We start from the raw sequence: 18,604 nt of genomic DNA, 5'->3' as shown, positions 1-18,604 counted from the left end.
TTGTACTTGAGTAAGAGTAGAACTACTTCAACATATTTTTTCTCAAGTAAAATTAAGAAGTAATTTGTGTTTCAGTAGTAATTTGTTTTCGAGAAATAACTCAAGTAAAAGAAAATAGTATTTGGTAAAAAGTCTACTTAAGTACTGAGTAACTGATCAAATTATCAATCATTTTATGTTTAAAAATTACATCATCAGAAGAACCACAATATAAAGTTAAGTTGAAATTTCGGTGTTTTGAGGACCAAAATGACAATAATTCATATAAGTAGAAATAAATAACAAATTCAGGTAAAAAAGAAAGTTTCCAAATTGGTTTCTTCCAATAAAAAATGTAAGAAAGTTTAACAAAAACTGCAGGTGTGTCTCTGTGTTTGTGAATTTTTGGTCAAAACATGTTAGTTTTTTATAGCAGCGATACATCATAATAAAATTACTCAAGTAAAAGTAAAAAGTACAGCATAGTAAAAATATTCCTAAAAAAAATTAAAAAACGTTACTCAAGTGAATATAACTGAGTAAATATAACTAGTTACTACCCAATTCTGGTTATAGGAGAAATAATCTGCCAATGGAAGGATCCATTTTCATTAATATTAAGGAATTATTGATTTAAGATACTTGGTAAGGTTTTGTGTTTTTGCAGTGTACTGTTTGGCGTTGTGCTGGTCCTCCATCTTGATGTAGATAATTGTTTACAGTAATCTGGGTCTTACTGTGGGTGCAGCTTGTAGAGCGTGCCGTCCACACCCACGGTGATGTCCAAGTGGTCCAGTCCTCGGTTCTCACGGATCTTGTCCACCACGGCGGCCATTCCGGCTCCGCAGATCTGAGCGGCGCGGCGGGACACCGTTCCACACACCTCCTTAACGATAATACTGTCGTCACAGGTGCTGTCGAGTCCCAGCTGCTGCAGAATCGCTCTGACCTGCAGCAGCGCCAGACGATCGCTGTGGAGGAGAGAAGAGAGAGTGAAGAGAGAGGGAGAGGGTCAGAGGTCAAGCAACAGCGGTGGAGTCACCGGATACGTCTCAGCTGTTCCCAGAGGCAGAGGTAATCGTACACCACAGCGTCTCTTTTCTTTCTTTCATGTGTTGTCTCACTGAATGCTGCCTTTCAGAGAGGCTGGGCTGTAATGCTGCTTTCTGTGAACATTTTAACCCTGTTCTAGTGTTAAACTTTTCTCTAAGAACTATTCACTGTCAAGGAAACCCGAGATCATCCCACTTCCCCAGGCTGGAGATTTTAGTTTAACAGTAACAATAAATAAAGGTACCTTTAAAATTAATCACACAAGTGACATCTAGATCCAACGGTAGACTTAAACTTCAATAAAATCAATCTGGTTGTTTGTGTTGTTTTTGTCTCCTGCAGACTTTGCTTTAATTCTATTTCTTTTCCCTGTTTTAGTTCTCAGTGTCGGCATTAGGGAAAGATAGTCTAGATGACTGATTTTACTTATTTGATTATTTCTGCCACTGAATTAAGCTGCACTGACCCTTGCAAAATTGCCTTACTAATAAAATATTTAGCATAAAGAAAATCTAAAAGATTCAATTAATGAGTCACTTCAAAGTTTTTTAATGGTTGTAAAATAGCTCTGATGTTTGATTCTGGGGAGGAAAAGGTGGAACATATTTTATAGGTTGCTTTTAGCCCAGAACTAAATGTAAAACAACATCCTTGGGACTCGCAGAGTCACTAAAACCAACCTGGTTCAGTAACAAGAGCAGCAGGCTGCTCAGTCTGGCTAATTCACAGGGGGAAGAAGGGTGGGACACCTGGATGGAGGCCGTCAGGAAACAGGCGAGTCTTTTCTAGTGACCAGCTTTAAACAGAGTTTACTTCAGTACTGGACGGGGTAAATCCCAGCTGATTTAGGAAACTCAATTCACCCGTTAGACGGAGGGCTGGTAGCATATCTCCCCTCTCAGAAGAGGAAATAAGAGAGTAGAGAGAAGAGAGAAGGGGAAGGGGGTTGTTGTGCAACAACATCACTTAAAACAAGCTCCAATTTGCTGAAACGTGATGTACAAGTTGGTTTTGTCTTATTTGAAGTGTACCAAGATATTTGCACTAGAAGCTAGATCTGACTTAAGGACAATAACTTTTGTCCCAGAAGTTATTGTGATAAACGATAATATTGTTGTTTTGAGACCATTTCTGAGTAATATTACAATAATGGTATAATAATGCAAGAACAAATTTTAAAAGATCAATAAACTTTAAATTTCAATTTAACACTGGAGCTGAAAGACATTTTAAATATCCAAAATAAATAAACAAAGCAACAGAAACAACAAAGAAAATTAGTTGTGGAGTTTCTATACACAAAACTGTCCTTCAAAAAATGAGACCAAAGCACCAAAATGAAGACTTCAGTCATCCATATTTTGATAGAAAAAGAGAAAAATAAGATATAATACAAATGGAAATTATTGACCTTGTTTTAATTGATCACACAATTAATTGATTTATTGCTTATTAGGATGCTTTTGGTCTCCTTCTATTTTATTATATTGTGAAAAACTTAAAGTAAAATAAATAATGCCACTGACAAAGAGGAGACATAAGTTTTACCCAGTGAATTCTCTCAACATGTTCACAATAAATGCAAGCAACAATTTGTTAGGAATATTTAAATGTGTATTTTGTTTACATGAAAGAGCAGTTTGTGGAAAACTGTTAGTATAAAATGTGACGGATTCGTTCACCTTTCTATTTGTGACAGAAATTTGGTCTCAAAGATGCCGCGAGTCTTCAGTGTCTCTGAAATCTGTCCTCGGAAGAGGAAACCACGCTTCGTCAGATCAATCAAAATCTGCCGCACGATTTCTCCCAAATACATTCCACTGCACATCTTCTCATATCTGACAGGCGTGAGAAAGAGATTTTGGTTACTGCATTGTGAAAATGAAACTCATGATTATTTCATGAGTTTATGACTATACTCATGAAATAATCATGAGTATAGTCATATACTCATGATTATTCGGATCATGAGTATAAATTAGAGTAAGTTTCTAAATTGAAAAATTGGCCTGAAAGTCTCGTTAAAAGTAGGGGTGCACAGATTGCAGTTTTCTGGCCGATCGCAGATTAACAATCTTTAATAAGCCGGACCTACTGATTCCGATTTTGGGCGGTACCAATTTATTTTGTGTGAAATGTCGCTAAATATAGCAAGAAAGTCGCAGAGTTGGCAACAGTAGGGCGACTACTGGTAACTGCAAATGTGCAGAAATGACCTGGTGTAAATTTAAGAAAATCGGCACAAATAAAAATTGGATGCCAATAAATCAGTGCACCCCTAATTAAAAGTGTGTTATTAACTTTCCATGGTTTGTATTTGACCTCCTGACCTCTGTTTTCCTTCGTTGAGTGAGTTTTCGTCCACTGCCTGATCATATTTTGTTCTGATGTCGTCCAGACAGCCGTTATCTCCAAACGCCCCCCACTCCATGTTGACACACATTCGACCCTCAGTGCCTCCCACTATTTCAATGTTCTTCAGCTCCTCCATGTAGCAGGCGTTACTTCCTGTGCCTATCAACATACAAAGCAACTTTAAAATACATTAACCAATCAATAAGTTTAACAATTTAACAAATTCCATCATCAATGTAGAAACACATTGTCTTATTACACTCACTCTACATGAGAAACTTTCCTCAATAATTATAAAATACATTTCCCTCATGGCCACATACAGTAAATTAAGAATATAAGCTTAAAACAATATATCATTCTCCCCATTAACTCAAAAATGAGTAAGACTAATTTTCTTTTTTTTTCTTATAAAATAAAGTGGCGCATTTTTTCAAGTCCTCATCCAAACTATTCCATAATTTTACTCCATACAAAAAGCACGTTTGTTTTAAAGTTGTTCGCACAGTTTTACTTTTGAAATCCTTCAGTTGTTTGTCACTTGAGCTTAAGATACAAAACTTTTGTAAATTAATTGGCAATAATGTCTTTTTAGCTTTATACATAAATAACAACATTTTTAAATTAACCAAATCTCCTAGTTTCAAAATATTTTATTGAATAAAGAAATTTGTATTCATTTTTTACAGAAATCTTATGGCTTTTTTGTGTCACAAACAAAGGCTTAGAGTTGGTTTTATATGTATTGCCTCAAACCTCTTCACCTGGTATGGAGAGCAATCTGGGCCAAAATTATAGACTCAAAAGTAGTCGTGGGTGAAAAAATGAATAAATAAAATCAATCAAATGAGTTAGACCGAAATTTATTGTAGATCCAAAACTAGAAAGAAATTTTTACAACGGTGTATCAGGACCACTGTAAATCGAAAAAAGAAATACATTTTCGCCAAAAACTCATGAATTTAGTGATTAATCTCAGAAATTCTCTAAAAAACTTTTAAATTTTGTAGAAAATTTTCAAAAGATATTTTTCACATTTGAAATTCAGGAATTGAATCCAAAAATTAAACTTGCGTCATAAATTTACTACTTTCTACTACTTTAATTTTGCACGTTTGCTTTATTGAAAAACATTTAGTTTTTAGTTTCTTTTGGCCTTGATTGAAAAAATATATTTTCAGTATTAAGAACAGGATTTGGGTCACTTTCTTTCAAAATGTTGGGTACATTTAGTCAAGTTTAAGAAAGAATAAAAGTTGGTCTGGGTGCAGCAAAGTTAGCTTTTCAGTAAAAGTCTCTTTTCTTAAAACTTTGTTATAAAACACAAACATTTTATATTGTACTTTACATTTTCCTGCGTAAGATAATTATGTTGATAACAATTTTTGTCCTAATTACAAATTAGAAGTCTCCATCTACATCTGCAGGGGACAAAAAATCAGTCTAAGGGCCACAAACGGCCCCTGGGCCACATGTTGGACACCCATCCTCTATACAATAAGTTAAATATGGAACAACAAATGAATGATATACTTCATAATCTTTTACTGATTAATCCTTTCTTAATAAATGTATTAAAAACATCTGGAAACCAAAGTAAAAACGTAAACGGCTCACTCACCTGCAATCAGTCCGACTTCACACGTTGGCTCTTCGTACGCACAGGTCATCATCGTTCCCACGGTGTCGTTCACTATGGCAACCACATCCAGCTCAAACTCCTACAGTACAAGCATGATGGACGAAAGACTGAAGTACAGCAAAATTTGTTCATGTAACACTGAAGAGGTCAGCTGAAGTCTGACGTTCACCTGCAGCCATGCAGAATACATATTTTAATACTTTCTCCTCCCTCAGTGGCTTATATTAGGAACACAAAATAACAGAACATACTGTAGACATAACCCACTCTACTCTAGACATAACCCACTCTACTTAAGGTTTATAATCCATTCTAATTCAGAGTTAATCTGTGAGCTAGATCTTGCACAGTCTAACAGTAGCTTGTCAACATTAAGTAATTTGACATCCTGTTCTTAAGTGAATCTAGTAAATACAAACTTCTGATTTCTTATATGCAGTCACTGACAAAACCTTACCAGTTTCCATGCACCTTGTTAAAACTAAATTTAAAATATCCGTAAATTAAATCCACATTTAATTTTTGGGTTTTTGTGGATTTTATTCTGATGTCATCATATTACTGCGTTACTAAACCTTATACCTCAACATTGCTGTAAAGAATGTGGTGGAGTTTCCACCTTTACATCATAGCAGATATTGTAACTCAAAAATCATCCTCATTAGGTTGTCTTTTTACCTTAATTACTGCAGTTGTTCACACTATTTGAAAGCAATGTTAGGCTGTGTTTTTAATAGAACAATGCTAAATGGAAATCTGTTGACAAGAGAATTAATGTGAGGGCTGATTACTTTCTGATGCCACACCGAGTACAATGCATGTTATTTACATTTTGGGACAAGCTGATAATAAATGATGCAAGCTTTTCCTGAGAGCTGCCGCCATCAGCTGTCAACACATGCTTACACAACCATCACCACACACAGCTACAGTCCAGTCCTGCACTGCTTTACCTGTCGGACAGGGATTTACTCTCAGTTTATACTTACTGGGTCTTCAAGCTAAAGAAAGTGAAATCAGTTTATAAAGTTCATCATCTGTAACAAATACACAGGTGGGCAGAGTACCCAAACAATGTACTCAAGTTTAACTGGAGCTTTTTCTACGACCACAGCTTGAGTTTTGTACTCAAATTACTAATGAAATTGGAGAATTACATCTTTAGATATGAGTTGAACATGTTTGTTCTGTAAAGCAGCTTGAAATTATGCTGGTTGATGTGAATTGGCACCATAGTAGATAACAAAAATTTAAAGCTTACATGGAGATATCTGAAAATGACAACATCATTGATAATCAAAAATATAGGAATATTTACTCCCTGCTTTTACAAAACCTGACCCTGAATGTTGAGTAAACTTCTTAAAAGACGTACTTTTAGGGTAAAATATTTCTTCCTTTTAAAGTGATCTTTAGAAATGTTCTTCATTCTTTCTTTAGTCTTTCTTAACTATTTCGGTACATATTGTCTTCTTTGTCACAGACTTTCAACCCACACATTTTCCATCTAGTCGGCATTTGCAGAGGAATGTTGTTCCATGTTTATAATTACCTCTTTTCTTTTGATTGCTTCTCGGAGAAGCTCCACAACATCTTCACCTTCACAGTCTGTTGCCCTGAAGCCTTTTGTCCAGGTTACCAGGATACCCTGAGGAAAACAGAGTGCTGATTGGAAAACTTCTCATATAATGGATACACAGAGTATAGGAATGCAAAATTTAACTATAATTATACTAGGTGTGATAAAAGTTGTAACATTTGAGATTTTGTCCATATAAATCAAAGTTTTTGGCCCTTTAAGTGATTTTGTCTGTTCCTCAAACGCAACACAAAAATGACAGTCTTGTTTTTCCAGTTCAAGTTTAGATGTTTATGCAGTTAAAACATTTTTCACTGCCTTTCAAAAAGTATACAAAATAAAGTCTCCTAAATATGGAAGTAGCCATTTAATTAAATTTTGCAGTAAACAGAACAGCGGCTTTTACTGGAGAGCAGATTTTGATCTATTCTTTTAGCAAACGCCACTAAATAAAGTTTGTAAAAATGAACAACTTGTGTCTTGTTGCTGAGAACAAACATGAAAAACCCAAATATAATAGAAAAACTATCAACATTTAAAATATAGTTTTAGTTTTGTTTTTTTTTTGTTTTTTTTAAAACAAGGCAACTTGTTACACAATAATTCACAATTCCTCTTCTAATAATAATATTAATAATGCTATATTGATCCCCAAAGGGCAGGAGGGGAAATTCTGTTTGTACTAGCATAGCACACAATAAAACTTAAAAATAAGTAAATAAATAAAGTAAAAAAATAAAATAAAAATATATACTACTAATAATAATAATAATAATAATTAAAGCCCCTCTCGGCTCACTGGCCACCGCGGAGTTCCAGCCGCCGCGGAAGCTCTCGCGCCGTTTTCAGAGCCGGCGCCCGCTCGCCGCAGCGGGAGCTGTCGCGAACCTTCCCCGCCCGATCTCCCGCCAGACGACACACGTGAATGCGTTCGGCAGAGCTTCCCCACGACTCACAAAAAATCTGGCGTAGATCGGGCCATTTACGGCGGAAATATAGCGGATGGATTAACCTAGAGGGCGCAGTGGAGTCAAATTACATTTCAAAACATTTGAGCTCTTTAAAGGTTACCACAGGTCTTACATTTCAAGTTTGGTGCCAATCGGATCATCCATGTGTGATTTAAAGACAATCGTATGAATATGGCGAGGGTCTGACATTTGCAATTTGGCCACGCCCACACTGTTCAGCCAGCATTGACAGATGTCATCTAAAAGTTGCAGGACAGCGGCCCTTGAGGACTGGAGTTTGACACCCCTGCTGTAAGAAGATGGTTGGATAAATAATTTTAATATTAAATAATATGATTTCTACAATAGCTTCCAAATCGTGTGGCCCATTAACTCAAAATCAAGGTAAAATTGTTACATTCATCTTTATTACATTTGACCCCCTTTTATTTAAGTAATTTTATATTTAAAAAATATACTTTATATAAGAAAAATGTTCATAAAATGTATTACCTCACATGATCATCACATTTGTTAGCTGTAATGTTCAATTACATAAAATTGGAGGACAGAATCTATTTCATCACATGTTCACTTCTTACCTGAAATATGTTAAATACAACAAATATTTACTTAATGTTAGCTACCAATGACTATACAGATGACACACAGCTCTACATTATGATGTCACCAGGTGACTCAGAACCCATCCAAACACTGAACAGATGCTTAGAACAGATAAATGTGTGGATGTGCCAAGACCTTCTCCAGCTGAACAGAAACAAAACTGAAGTTATTATCTTTGGACCTAAAGAGGAACGATCTAGAGTCAGTGCAAAGCTTCAGTTATTACAACTAAAAACCAGCAATCAGGCCCGAAACCTGGGAGTAGTGATGGACACTGACCAGAACCTTCAGAGCCACATAAAGACAGTCAAAGATGGCCTTCTATAACCTGAAGAACATTTCCAGTATTAAAGGACTAATGTCTCAGCCAGATGTAGAGAAACTCATCCATGTGTTTATCTTCAGCCACATTGATTACTGTAACAGCATCTTCACAGGTCTGTCCAACCAATCAACCAGCTGCAGCTGATCCAGAATGCTGCTGCTCGTGTTCTCACTAAAACCAGGAAGATGAATCACATAACACCAGTTTTTAAGTCCCTCCATTGGCTCCTGGTAGCTCAAAGAATAGACTTTGCTAGTCTATTGTTGCTAGTTTATAAATCACTGAATGGTTTAGCACCACAATACATTAAAGATCTGCTGCTGTTGTATTAACCTTCCAGAACTCTCAGGTTCTGGTTCTGGTCTGCTCTGCATCCCCAGAACCAGAACCAAATGAGGAGAAGCAGCATTTAGCATCTATGCACCACAAATCTGGAAAAAACTTCCAGAAAATTGTAAAAGAGTTGAAACACTGACTTCCTTTAAATCTATATTAAAAACCCACTTGTTTAGAGTTTTATTTGAAACGTAATCAATTGCAAATTTATTGAGGGAACCTGACTTGATGTTCTGTTTTTATTGTTGATTCTATGTTTCATTGTGTTTTTGTGTTTGATTTGGTGTAAAGCACGTTGAAATGCCTTGCTGCTGAAATGTGCTATACAAATAAAGTTTGATTTTTTTTTTAATTTGATTTAAAGTGTGACCTATATAGTTTAGTGGGGGTTTTCCTTTAACGAGGAAGAACATAAACAGATCTCAAAGCAAAGATTAAATACCCTGAAAGCCCACATAAATTTTGAAGAGCCGTGGGATTAAAATTAAAATTAAATTAAAAATAAAATGTTTAAAAAGATTGACTGGCTATGTTGTTTTTCACATCTCCCTCATATTGTATGATATTTCAATTAGATATCCACAGAAACTATAGCAAAATCTTTTTAAACACTGTTTTTGTAACATGCTATAATTTATCTATAATTACAGAGACGACAACAAAGTGAATTTAGACACTCACCAGAATGCACACTTCTGCAGCAAACTCGTAGATAACTTGGACAGGACTTCTCACAACAAGACACTTGTCTCCTTTTCGTCAGGTCCAATAGCTTAGCTCCACTAGCTTTTCATTATGTCCGATAGCTTAGCTCCGGTAGCTTGACTGGAGCTGGAGGTCCGATTGCTTAGCTCCATCAGCTTTTCGTTAGGTCCGATAGCTTAGTTCCGGTAGCTTGACTGTCAACCGTCATATTCAGTTCTCTAGTGCTAATAAGTGATTTAAACGCAAGTATCGGACATGGAAATGTATACTTACATAATAAAAACGCACATACACACGGGATTAAGGAAGGATTGATCGTTAATGTTATCCGTGGAGGCTATTTTTATCCCAACGAGCCAGCCGAAGTATCGAAAACAACGTAAAGGTGGAACTACAAAATGCACAGATGCATCTTTGGGAATTGTAGTGGTAAAAATGTATACATAGTCATGTATGGCGTGATAGTGACACCAAGTGGTTAATATCGCCATTACAGCACCTCTCTCATACTGTGTAATTCTCGCCTTATTCATGTGTGGAGTAACAGTGACACCAAGAGGACTTAATGGGAATAACATATGTTTTTTTCTAAAAAATCTAAAATTACAGAAAATCCGTTGAATTTAGAATATGGCTACAGGAGACTTTTTTGTTCGTCCTGAAAAGATACACATATGTACCAAGTTTGGTAATTCTAGGTTGAAGCATGGCTTGAGGCTGATCATTTAAAATTTTCTAGCCGGCGCCATAAATACATTAGGCCACGCCCACCAAATTTTATTATGGATTTCTTTCAGGGGGTGGATAAGGATCCATCCTAGTGAGTTTGGAACAGCTCGGCCCAAAACTGTGGAAATCAGAGCCAAACGTATGACAGCGGCGTTAGAGGTCACTTCGCCACGCCGCCACGCCCACCTGCTCCATCAAAGCCGGTCGGGGCTGGAATCCAAAATACACCAGAATGTCTTCTGTGTCTGGAAAAACTTTCAAGTTGATTAGGTCAAAGGTGTAAGATAGCGACCGTTCCCAGTAAAACATGACACTTCCTGTTCTCAGGGGACGTGGCCTGAGTGATGTCATCATTTGACCACAGGGTCTTTTGGGTCAATCCATGATGATCAATCACTGAAAGTTTGGTTCCTCTGAGAGTTTTACTGTAGGAGTTATAAGAGTTTTATGTTTCACGGCGAATAGTCAAAGTTTGACACATAGCCACGCCCACATACTTTGAAGTACGAGAATTCCTTTGATAACTTTTGACCTTTGATGCCTCAAGTGTGTGCTGAGCGATTTTGAAGTCTGTATCTGAAAAACTGTAGGAGGAGTTCGATCAAATACGAAGGCTCTAAACATCAAAAATGATCTCAATTTTGGAACTTCATTTCAAAATGGCCGACTTCCTGTTGGGTTGAGACCATGGATCCAAGAGACTTTTTTGTACATCAGGACAATATACAGATGTGTAAGAAGTTTCGTAATTGTAGGTTAAACCATGGCTAGGGGCTGGTCATTTAAAATTTTCTAGGGGGCGCTATAGAGAAATTAGGCCACGCCCACCAAATTTTATTATGGATTCCTGTCTTGGGGTGGATAAAGATCCATCCTAGTGAGTTTGGAGAAGTTTGGCCCAAAACTGTGGAATTCAGAGCCAAACGTATGACAGCGGCGTTAGAGGTCACACGCCGCCACGCCCACCAGCTCCATCAAATCCGGTCGGGGCTGGAATCTTCAATACAGCAACATGTTTCCTGACTGTTAACACAGTTTCATGTTGATTAGTTCAAAGGTGTAATATAGGGACCGTTCCCAGTAAAACATGACACTTCCTGTTCTCAGGGGGCGTGGCCTTAGTGATGTCATCATTTGACCCCAGGGTATTTTAGGTCAACCCATGATGCTCAATCACTGAAAGTTTGGTTCCTCTGAGAGTTTTAGTGTAGGAGTTATAACTGTTTAGAGTTTCGTGGCGAGTTGGTGAACTTTGACCCCTGCTAGCCCCCCTTCAGCATACTCAAAAAGTCACCGTTTTGATAACTTTTAATCGGCCATGCCTTCTGATCAGACTGACCGAGTTTGAAGCCGATCAATCGAAATCCCTAGGAGGAGTTCGATCAAATACGAAGGCTGTAAACGGCAAAAATCGGGTCAAAATGTGACCTTCGATCCAAAATGGCCGACTTCCTGTGATACTTGCACTATGACTATAATTGTAAATTCTGAGCGTCTTGGGGAGCTCTACAACTGTACCAAATTTCAAGTCTCATAAAAGTAAAGTGATTGGTTTGGGTCTTTTGAAAATTTCTAGGTGGCGCCGTTGAGCTGTTTTTTTGGCGATTTTTATGACCTTTTAAAATACGTAAATTTTAAACAGTCTCTATGTGTCCGCCAAGTTTGGTGAGTTTTTGAATATGATAAAGCCTCCAAAAAGGCCCCTCTTTGGGGGGGCAGAAAAATAAAAAAAATAATAAACAGTACAAAAACAATAGGCCTTCGCAGCGCTTTGCTGCTCGGGCCTAATAATAACAATAACAATAATAATAATAATAATAATAATAATAATAATAATAATAATAATAATAATAATAATTAAAGCTGCAAGCAGCCTCGTGCGGCCCTCGCAGCAAGCGCTGCTCCGGCTCGCCGGCCACTGCGGAGTTACAGCAGCCGCGGAAGCTCTCGCACCGTTTCCAGAGCCGGCGCCGCCGAGGGAGCCGTCGCGAACCTTTCCCCGATCGCTCGCCACACGACACACGCGAATGCGTTCGCGCGCTTCCCGACGACTCACAAAAAATCTGGCGCAGATCGGTCCATTTACGGCGGAGATATAGCGGATGGATTGACCTAGGGGGCGCAGTGGAGTCAAATTACATTTCAAAACATTTGAGCTCTTTAAAGGTTACCACAGGTCTTACATTTCAAGTTTGGTTCCAATCGGATCATCCATGTGTGATTTAAAGACAATCGTATGAATATGGCGAGGGTCTGACATTCGCCATCTGGCCACGCCCACACTGTTCAGCCAGCATTGACAGATGTCATCACCTTATCATTTTAAGTGGGTTTGCACTGGATTAAATCCATATAAAAAACAGAGAAAAGTTAGACATACTGCAGGAAAAATGGTGACTTTCTGTGGGTAGTGGGTGGGGCTAATGAACTAATCATTCTATCCAGGCAGCAGCAGCGGCACATCTAAAGTCACCAGGTTACTCAGAACCCATCCAAACACAGAACAGATGCTTAGAAAGGATAATGTGCCAAACTTTCTCCAGCTGAACAGAAACAAAACTGAAGTTATTATCTTTGGACCTAAAGAGGAACAATCTAGAGTCAGTGCAAAGCTTCAGTTATTACAACTAAAAATCAGCAATCAGGCCCGAATCCTGGGAGTAGTGATGGACACTGACCTGAACCTTCATAGCCACATAAAGACAGTCACAAAGATGGCCTACTATAACCTGAAGAACATTTCCAGGATTAAAGGACTAATGTCTCAGCCAGATCTAGAGAAACTCATCCATGCGTTTATCTTCAGCCACATTGATTATTACAACTGCGTCTTCACAGGTCTGTCCAACCAATCAAACAGCTGCAGCTGATCCATAATGCTGCTGCTCGTGTTCTCACTAAAACCAGGAAGATAGAGCACATAACACCAGTTTTAAAGTCCCTCCACTGGCTCCCTGTAGCTCAAACAATAGACTTTAAAATACTGTTGTTAGTTTATAAATCACTGAATGGTTTAGCACCACAATACATTAAAGATTTGCTGCTGTTGTATCAACCTTCCAGACCTCTCAGGTCTTCTGGTTCTGGTCTGCTCTGCATCCCCAGAACCAAATGAGGAGAAGCAGCATTTAGCATCTATGCACCACAAATCTGGAACAAACTTCAAGAAAATTGTAAAAGAGCTGAAACACTGACTTCCTTTAAATCTAAATTAAAATCCCACTTGTTTAGAGTTGTATTTGATAAGTTATAAATTGCATATGTTTTGAGAAAACCTGACTTGATGTTTTGTTTTGTTTGTTGATTCTATGTTGCATTGTGTTTTGTCTTTGATTTGGTGTAAAGCACTTTAAATGCCTTGCTGCTGAAATGTGCTTTCTTTAACTAGGAAGAAAGTAAACAGATCTCAAAGCAAAAATTAATCCCTTAAAGCTCACATAAATGCTGAAGAGCCATGGCATTAAAATTAAAATTAATTTAAACTCTAATTTAAACTCTAAGAATGAGTTTAAAGTTCATTCAAATCATTGATTTTTATTTGATTTGATCAAAATCAAAACAAATTTTGTTTTGATTTCAAACAAAATCCGATTTGAAAAATAAATAAAAAATTCACTGTGAAAATGTCAAATATTTACAAAATATTTTTTATAATTTAGAATTACAATATATACTGTAAATTTCTTAAACTGATGTAAAAATATTGCAAACAACAGTTTTACAACATTATTAGCATGAAAATTAAGGCAATTCTTCATTCGTTTCTATGCAATTTTGAAAAAAACATCATAAGTCAAAACAAGAGAGCTGCGTTAGCTTGACTGTCAACCGTCATATTCAACCCTTCGAGGGTGGTGGGATGGAGGCGAGCTGGCGTGTGTGCTCAAGATCGAGCCAGAACCGAACACAGTAAAAATCTCTGCTGGGATCCAAACCGCTCTTAGAACTACCGGAGGTTCAAATTCTGCTTATTCATTTTTAGCTTACAGAAAAGCACCAAATAAACAAAACCGAACTGAGAAATAAGATTTAAGCTTTGGCGTGCGCTACGCATACAAGATGTTTTCGCTGGGATGCAAACCGCTCTTAGAAGTACCGGAGGTTCAAATAAAAAGCGAACTGAGAAATAAGATTTAAGCTTTGGCGCGCTACGCATACAAGATGTTTTGACAGAGAATCTTTTTTTCTCCACAATTTTGTTAATTATAAAGATGATTCAATAATAAAAATATCAGAAATTCTTCTTTCTTACTTCAGGAAAATTAATAAGCAGAGTGCAGCTGCAGGCGCTGCTCTCTCCGATAAAATCCTGCATGCTTCTGTGCACGAGATAGCTTAGCTGCGTTAGCTTGACTGTGAACCGTCATATTCATATTCTGTTCTCTAGTGCTAATAAGTGATATAAACGCAAATATAGGAGATGGAAATGTATACTTACATAATAAAAACGCACATGCAGACGGGATTAAGGAAGGATTGATCGTTAATGTTATCCGTGGAGGCTATTTTTATCCCAACGAGCCAGCAGAAGTATCGAAAACAACGTAACTGTGGAACTACAAAATACACAGATGCATCTTTGGGAATTGCAGTGGTAAAAATGTACACATAGTCATGTATGGCGTGATAGTGACACCAAGTGGTTAATATCGCCATTACAGCACCTCTCTCATACTGTGTAATTCTCGCCTTATTCATGTGTGGAGTAACAGTGACACCAAGAGGACTTAATGGGAATAACATATGTTTTTTCTAAAAATCTAAAATTACAGAAAATCCGTTGAATTTAGAATATGGCTACAGGAGACTTTTTTGTTCGTCCTGAAAAGATACACATATGTACCAAGTTTGGTAATTCTAGGTTGAAGCATGGCTTGAGGCTGATCATTTAAAATTTTCTAGCCGGCGCCATAAATACATTAGGCCACGCCCACCAAATTTTATTATGGATTTCTTTCAGGGGGTGGATAAGGATCCATCCTAGTGAGTTTGGAACAGCTCGGCCCAAAACTGTGGAAATCAGAGCCAAACGTATGACAGCGGCGTTAGAGGTCACTTCGCCACGCCGCCACGCCCACCTGCTCCATCAAAGCCGGTCGGGCTGAATCCAAAATACACCAGAATGTCTTCTGTGTCTGAAAAACTTTCAAGTTGATTAGGTCAAAGGTAAGATAGCCACTCCCAGTAAAACATGACACTTCCTGTTCTCAGGGGCGTGGCCTGAGTGATGTCATCATTTGACCACAGGGTCTTTTGGTCAACCATGATGATCAATCACTGAAAGTTTGGTTCCTCTGAGAGTTTTACTGTAGGAGTTATAAGAGTTTTATGTTTCATGGCGAATAGTCAAAGTTTGACACATAGCCACGCCCACATACTTTGAAGTACGAGAATTCCTTTGATAACTTTTGACCTTTGATGCCTCAAGTGTGTGCTGAGCGATTTTGAAGTCTGTATCTGAAAAACTGTAGGAGGAGTTTGATCAAATACGAAGGCTGTAAACATCAAAAATGAGGTCAATTTTGGAACTTCATTTCAAAATGGCCGACTTCCTGTTGGGTTGAGACCATGGATCCAAGAGACTTTTTTGTACATCAGGACAATATACAGATGTGTAAGAAGTTTCGTAATTGTAGGTTAAACCATGGCTAGGGGCTGGTCATTTAAAATTTTCTAGGGGGCGCTATAGAGAAATTAGGCCACGCCCACCAAATTTTATTATGGATTCCTGTCTTGGGGTGGATAAAGATCCATCCTAGTGAGTTTGGAGAAGTTTGGCCCAAAACTGTGGAATTCAGAGCCAAACGTATGACAGCGGCGTTAGAGGTCACTTCGGCACGCCGCCACGCCCACCTGCTCCATCAAATCCGGTCGGGGCTGGAATCTTCAATACAGCAACATGTTTCCTGACTGTTAACACAGTTTCATGTTGATTAGGTCAAAGGTGTAATATAGGGACTGTTCCCAGTAAAATATGACACTTCCTGTTCTCAGGGGGCGTGGCCTTAGTGATACCACAGGGTATTTTAGGTCAACCCATGATGCTCAATCACTGAAAGTTTGGTTCCTCTGAGAGTTTTAGTGTAGGAGTTATAACTGTTTAGAGTTTCGTGGCGAGTTGGTGAACTTTGACCCCTGCTAGCCCCCCTTCAGCATACTCAAAAAGTCACCGTTTTGATAACTTTTAATCGGCCATGCCTTCTGATCAGACTGACCGAGTTTGAAGCCGATCAATCAAAATCCCTAGGAGGAGTTCGATCAAATACGAAGGGTGTAAACGGCAAAAATCGGGTCAAAATGTGACCTTCGATCCAAAATGGCCGACTTCCTGTGATACTTGGACTATGACAATAATTGTAAATTCTGAGCGTCTTGGGGAGCTCTACAACTGTACCAAATTTCAAGTCTCTACGACAAAGTAAGTGAATAGAAAAGGGTCTTTTGAAAATTTCTAGGTGGCGCTGTTGAGCCATTTCTTTTGCGATTTTTGCGACGACCTTAAAATTCAAAATTTTTCACCAGTCTCTATGCTTCCGCCAAGTTTGGTGAGTTTTTGAATATGATAAATCCCCCAAAAAGGCCCCTCTTTTGGGGGGCAGAATAATAAGAAGAAGAATTAAAGCTGCAAGCAGCCTCGTGCGGCCCTCGCAGCAAGCGCTGCTTCGGCTCACCGTCCACCGCGGAGTTCCAGCCGCCGCGGAAGCTCTCGCACCGTTTCCAGAGCCGGCACCCGCTCGCCACAGCGGGAGCTGTCGCGAACCTTCCCCGCCCGATCGCCCGGCAGACGACACACGTGGATGCGTTCGGCAGCGCTCCCCGACGACTCACAAAAAATCTGGCGCAGATCGGTCCATTTACGGCGGAGATATAGCTGATGGATTAACCTAGGGGGCGTAGTGGAGTCAAATTACATTTCAAAACATTTGAGCTCTTTAAAGGTTACCACAGGTCTTACATTTCAAGTTTGGTGCCAATCGGATCATCCATGTGTGATTTAAAGACAATCGTATGAATATGGCGAGGGTCTGATATTATTATTTGGCCACGCCCACACTGTTCAAACAGCATGGACAGATTTCATCACCTTATCATTGTAAGTGAGTTTGCACTGGATTAAATCCATATAAAAAACAGAGAAAAAGTAAGAAAAAAAGGTGACTTCCTGTCGGAAGTGGGTGGGGCTAATGACCTAATCATTCTATCCAGGTGCTGCAACAGGGGCACATCTAAAAGTTGCAGGACAGCGGCCCTTGAGGACTGGAGTTTGACACCCCTGCTGTAAGAAGATTGTTGGATAAATAATTTTAATATTAAATAATATGATTTCTTCAATAGCTTCCAAATTGTGTGCCCCATTAACTCAAAATCAAGGTGAAATTGTTCTACTAGAGAGTATAGATGAAGCACATTCATCTTTATTACATTTGACCCCTTTTTTATTTAACTAATTTTATATTTAAAAAATATACTGTATATAAGAAAATTTTCATAAAATGTATTACCTCACATGATCATCACATTTGTTAGCTGTAATGTTCAATTACATAAAATTGGAGGACAGAATCTATTTCATCACATGCTCACTTCTTACATGAAACATGTTAAATACAACAAATATTTACTTTAAGTGTGACAGTTGTGACAGTTTAACCTTAGTGATGTCATCATTTGACCACATGACGATTAATCACTGAAAGTTTGGTTACTCTGAGCTCCGTCTACTGTGAAAATCACATTGAGCTTTGCCAATTCTTAATTGTAAGCTATTGTTGGTAACATCAACAATGTTTCTCCACTGGTAAGGTTGAACTGAAGAGGAGATTGTCCAAAAAATAAAAACGTGAGTAATTTGTGTGGTCCACTGCTGTGTGGAAAACTCTAAGAATTACTTTAAAGCCCCCCACCCCACCCACCGCCTCTAGGTTCTGCGTTACGGCCCTGCGTTTAATATCAAAGCTCAGCGATCCTCCTGCAATTCTACAGCTCAGATTGCTGCACAGATTTGTGACACTTATCTCAATATTAATTATTATAGTGGCGTTAAGTTTCCATTATAATTCTTAGCAACTACGGACACGTTCATTCGTGGCTGTTTTCACCTTTTTTGGACCAGTTTATTTTATTGTCTAATAAATAAAATTCACTTCCTGTCAACACCTTTGAGGTAATATCGTTTAATAGGTTTGCCAGGCAAACTTTTAACTGTAAGGATATTTTGAAAGTACTAAACTCCACAGCTTTGAGTGTGCAGCCCATGTACGGTTCAAACAAAATAATGTGGCTTCCATTAAATGAGCAAGAAATTGTTTAGCATATCAGACTCA

At 38.2% G+C, this 18,604-nt stretch overlaps 1 protein-coding gene across 1 annotated transcript in view; it reads right to left on the bottom strand.

Annotated features, from left to right (window-relative positions):
* The window catches only part of LOC122829199 (hexokinase-1), a 54,295-nt gene that overhangs the window by 2,676 nt on the left and 33,015 nt on the right, over nucleotides 1-18,604 (bottom strand). The window contains exons 13-17 of the mRNA XM_044113566.1: nucleotides 6,582-6,677; nucleotides 5,009-5,108; nucleotides 3,363-3,546; nucleotides 2,715-2,870; nucleotides 717-950 (exon numbers count right to left, since the gene is read on the bottom strand). Coding sequence (XP_043969501.1) covers nucleotides 717-950; nucleotides 2,715-2,870; nucleotides 3,363-3,546; nucleotides 5,009-5,108; nucleotides 6,582-6,677 — 770 coding nt within the window. The remainder of the gene's footprint in view (nucleotides 1-716; nucleotides 951-2,714; nucleotides 2,871-3,362; nucleotides 3,547-5,008; nucleotides 5,109-6,581; nucleotides 6,678-18,604) is intronic.

This window comes from Gambusia affinis, linkage group LG04, assembly GCF_019740435.1.
Source record: "Gambusia affinis linkage group LG04, SWU_Gaff_1.0, whole genome shotgun sequence".
Classification (NCBI taxonomy): Eukaryota; Metazoa; Chordata; class Actinopteri; order Cyprinodontiformes; family Poeciliidae; genus Gambusia; species Gambusia affinis.
Note: the sequence above shows the minus strand (reverse complement) of the source record. Positions and strands in the feature narration are given on the sequence as shown.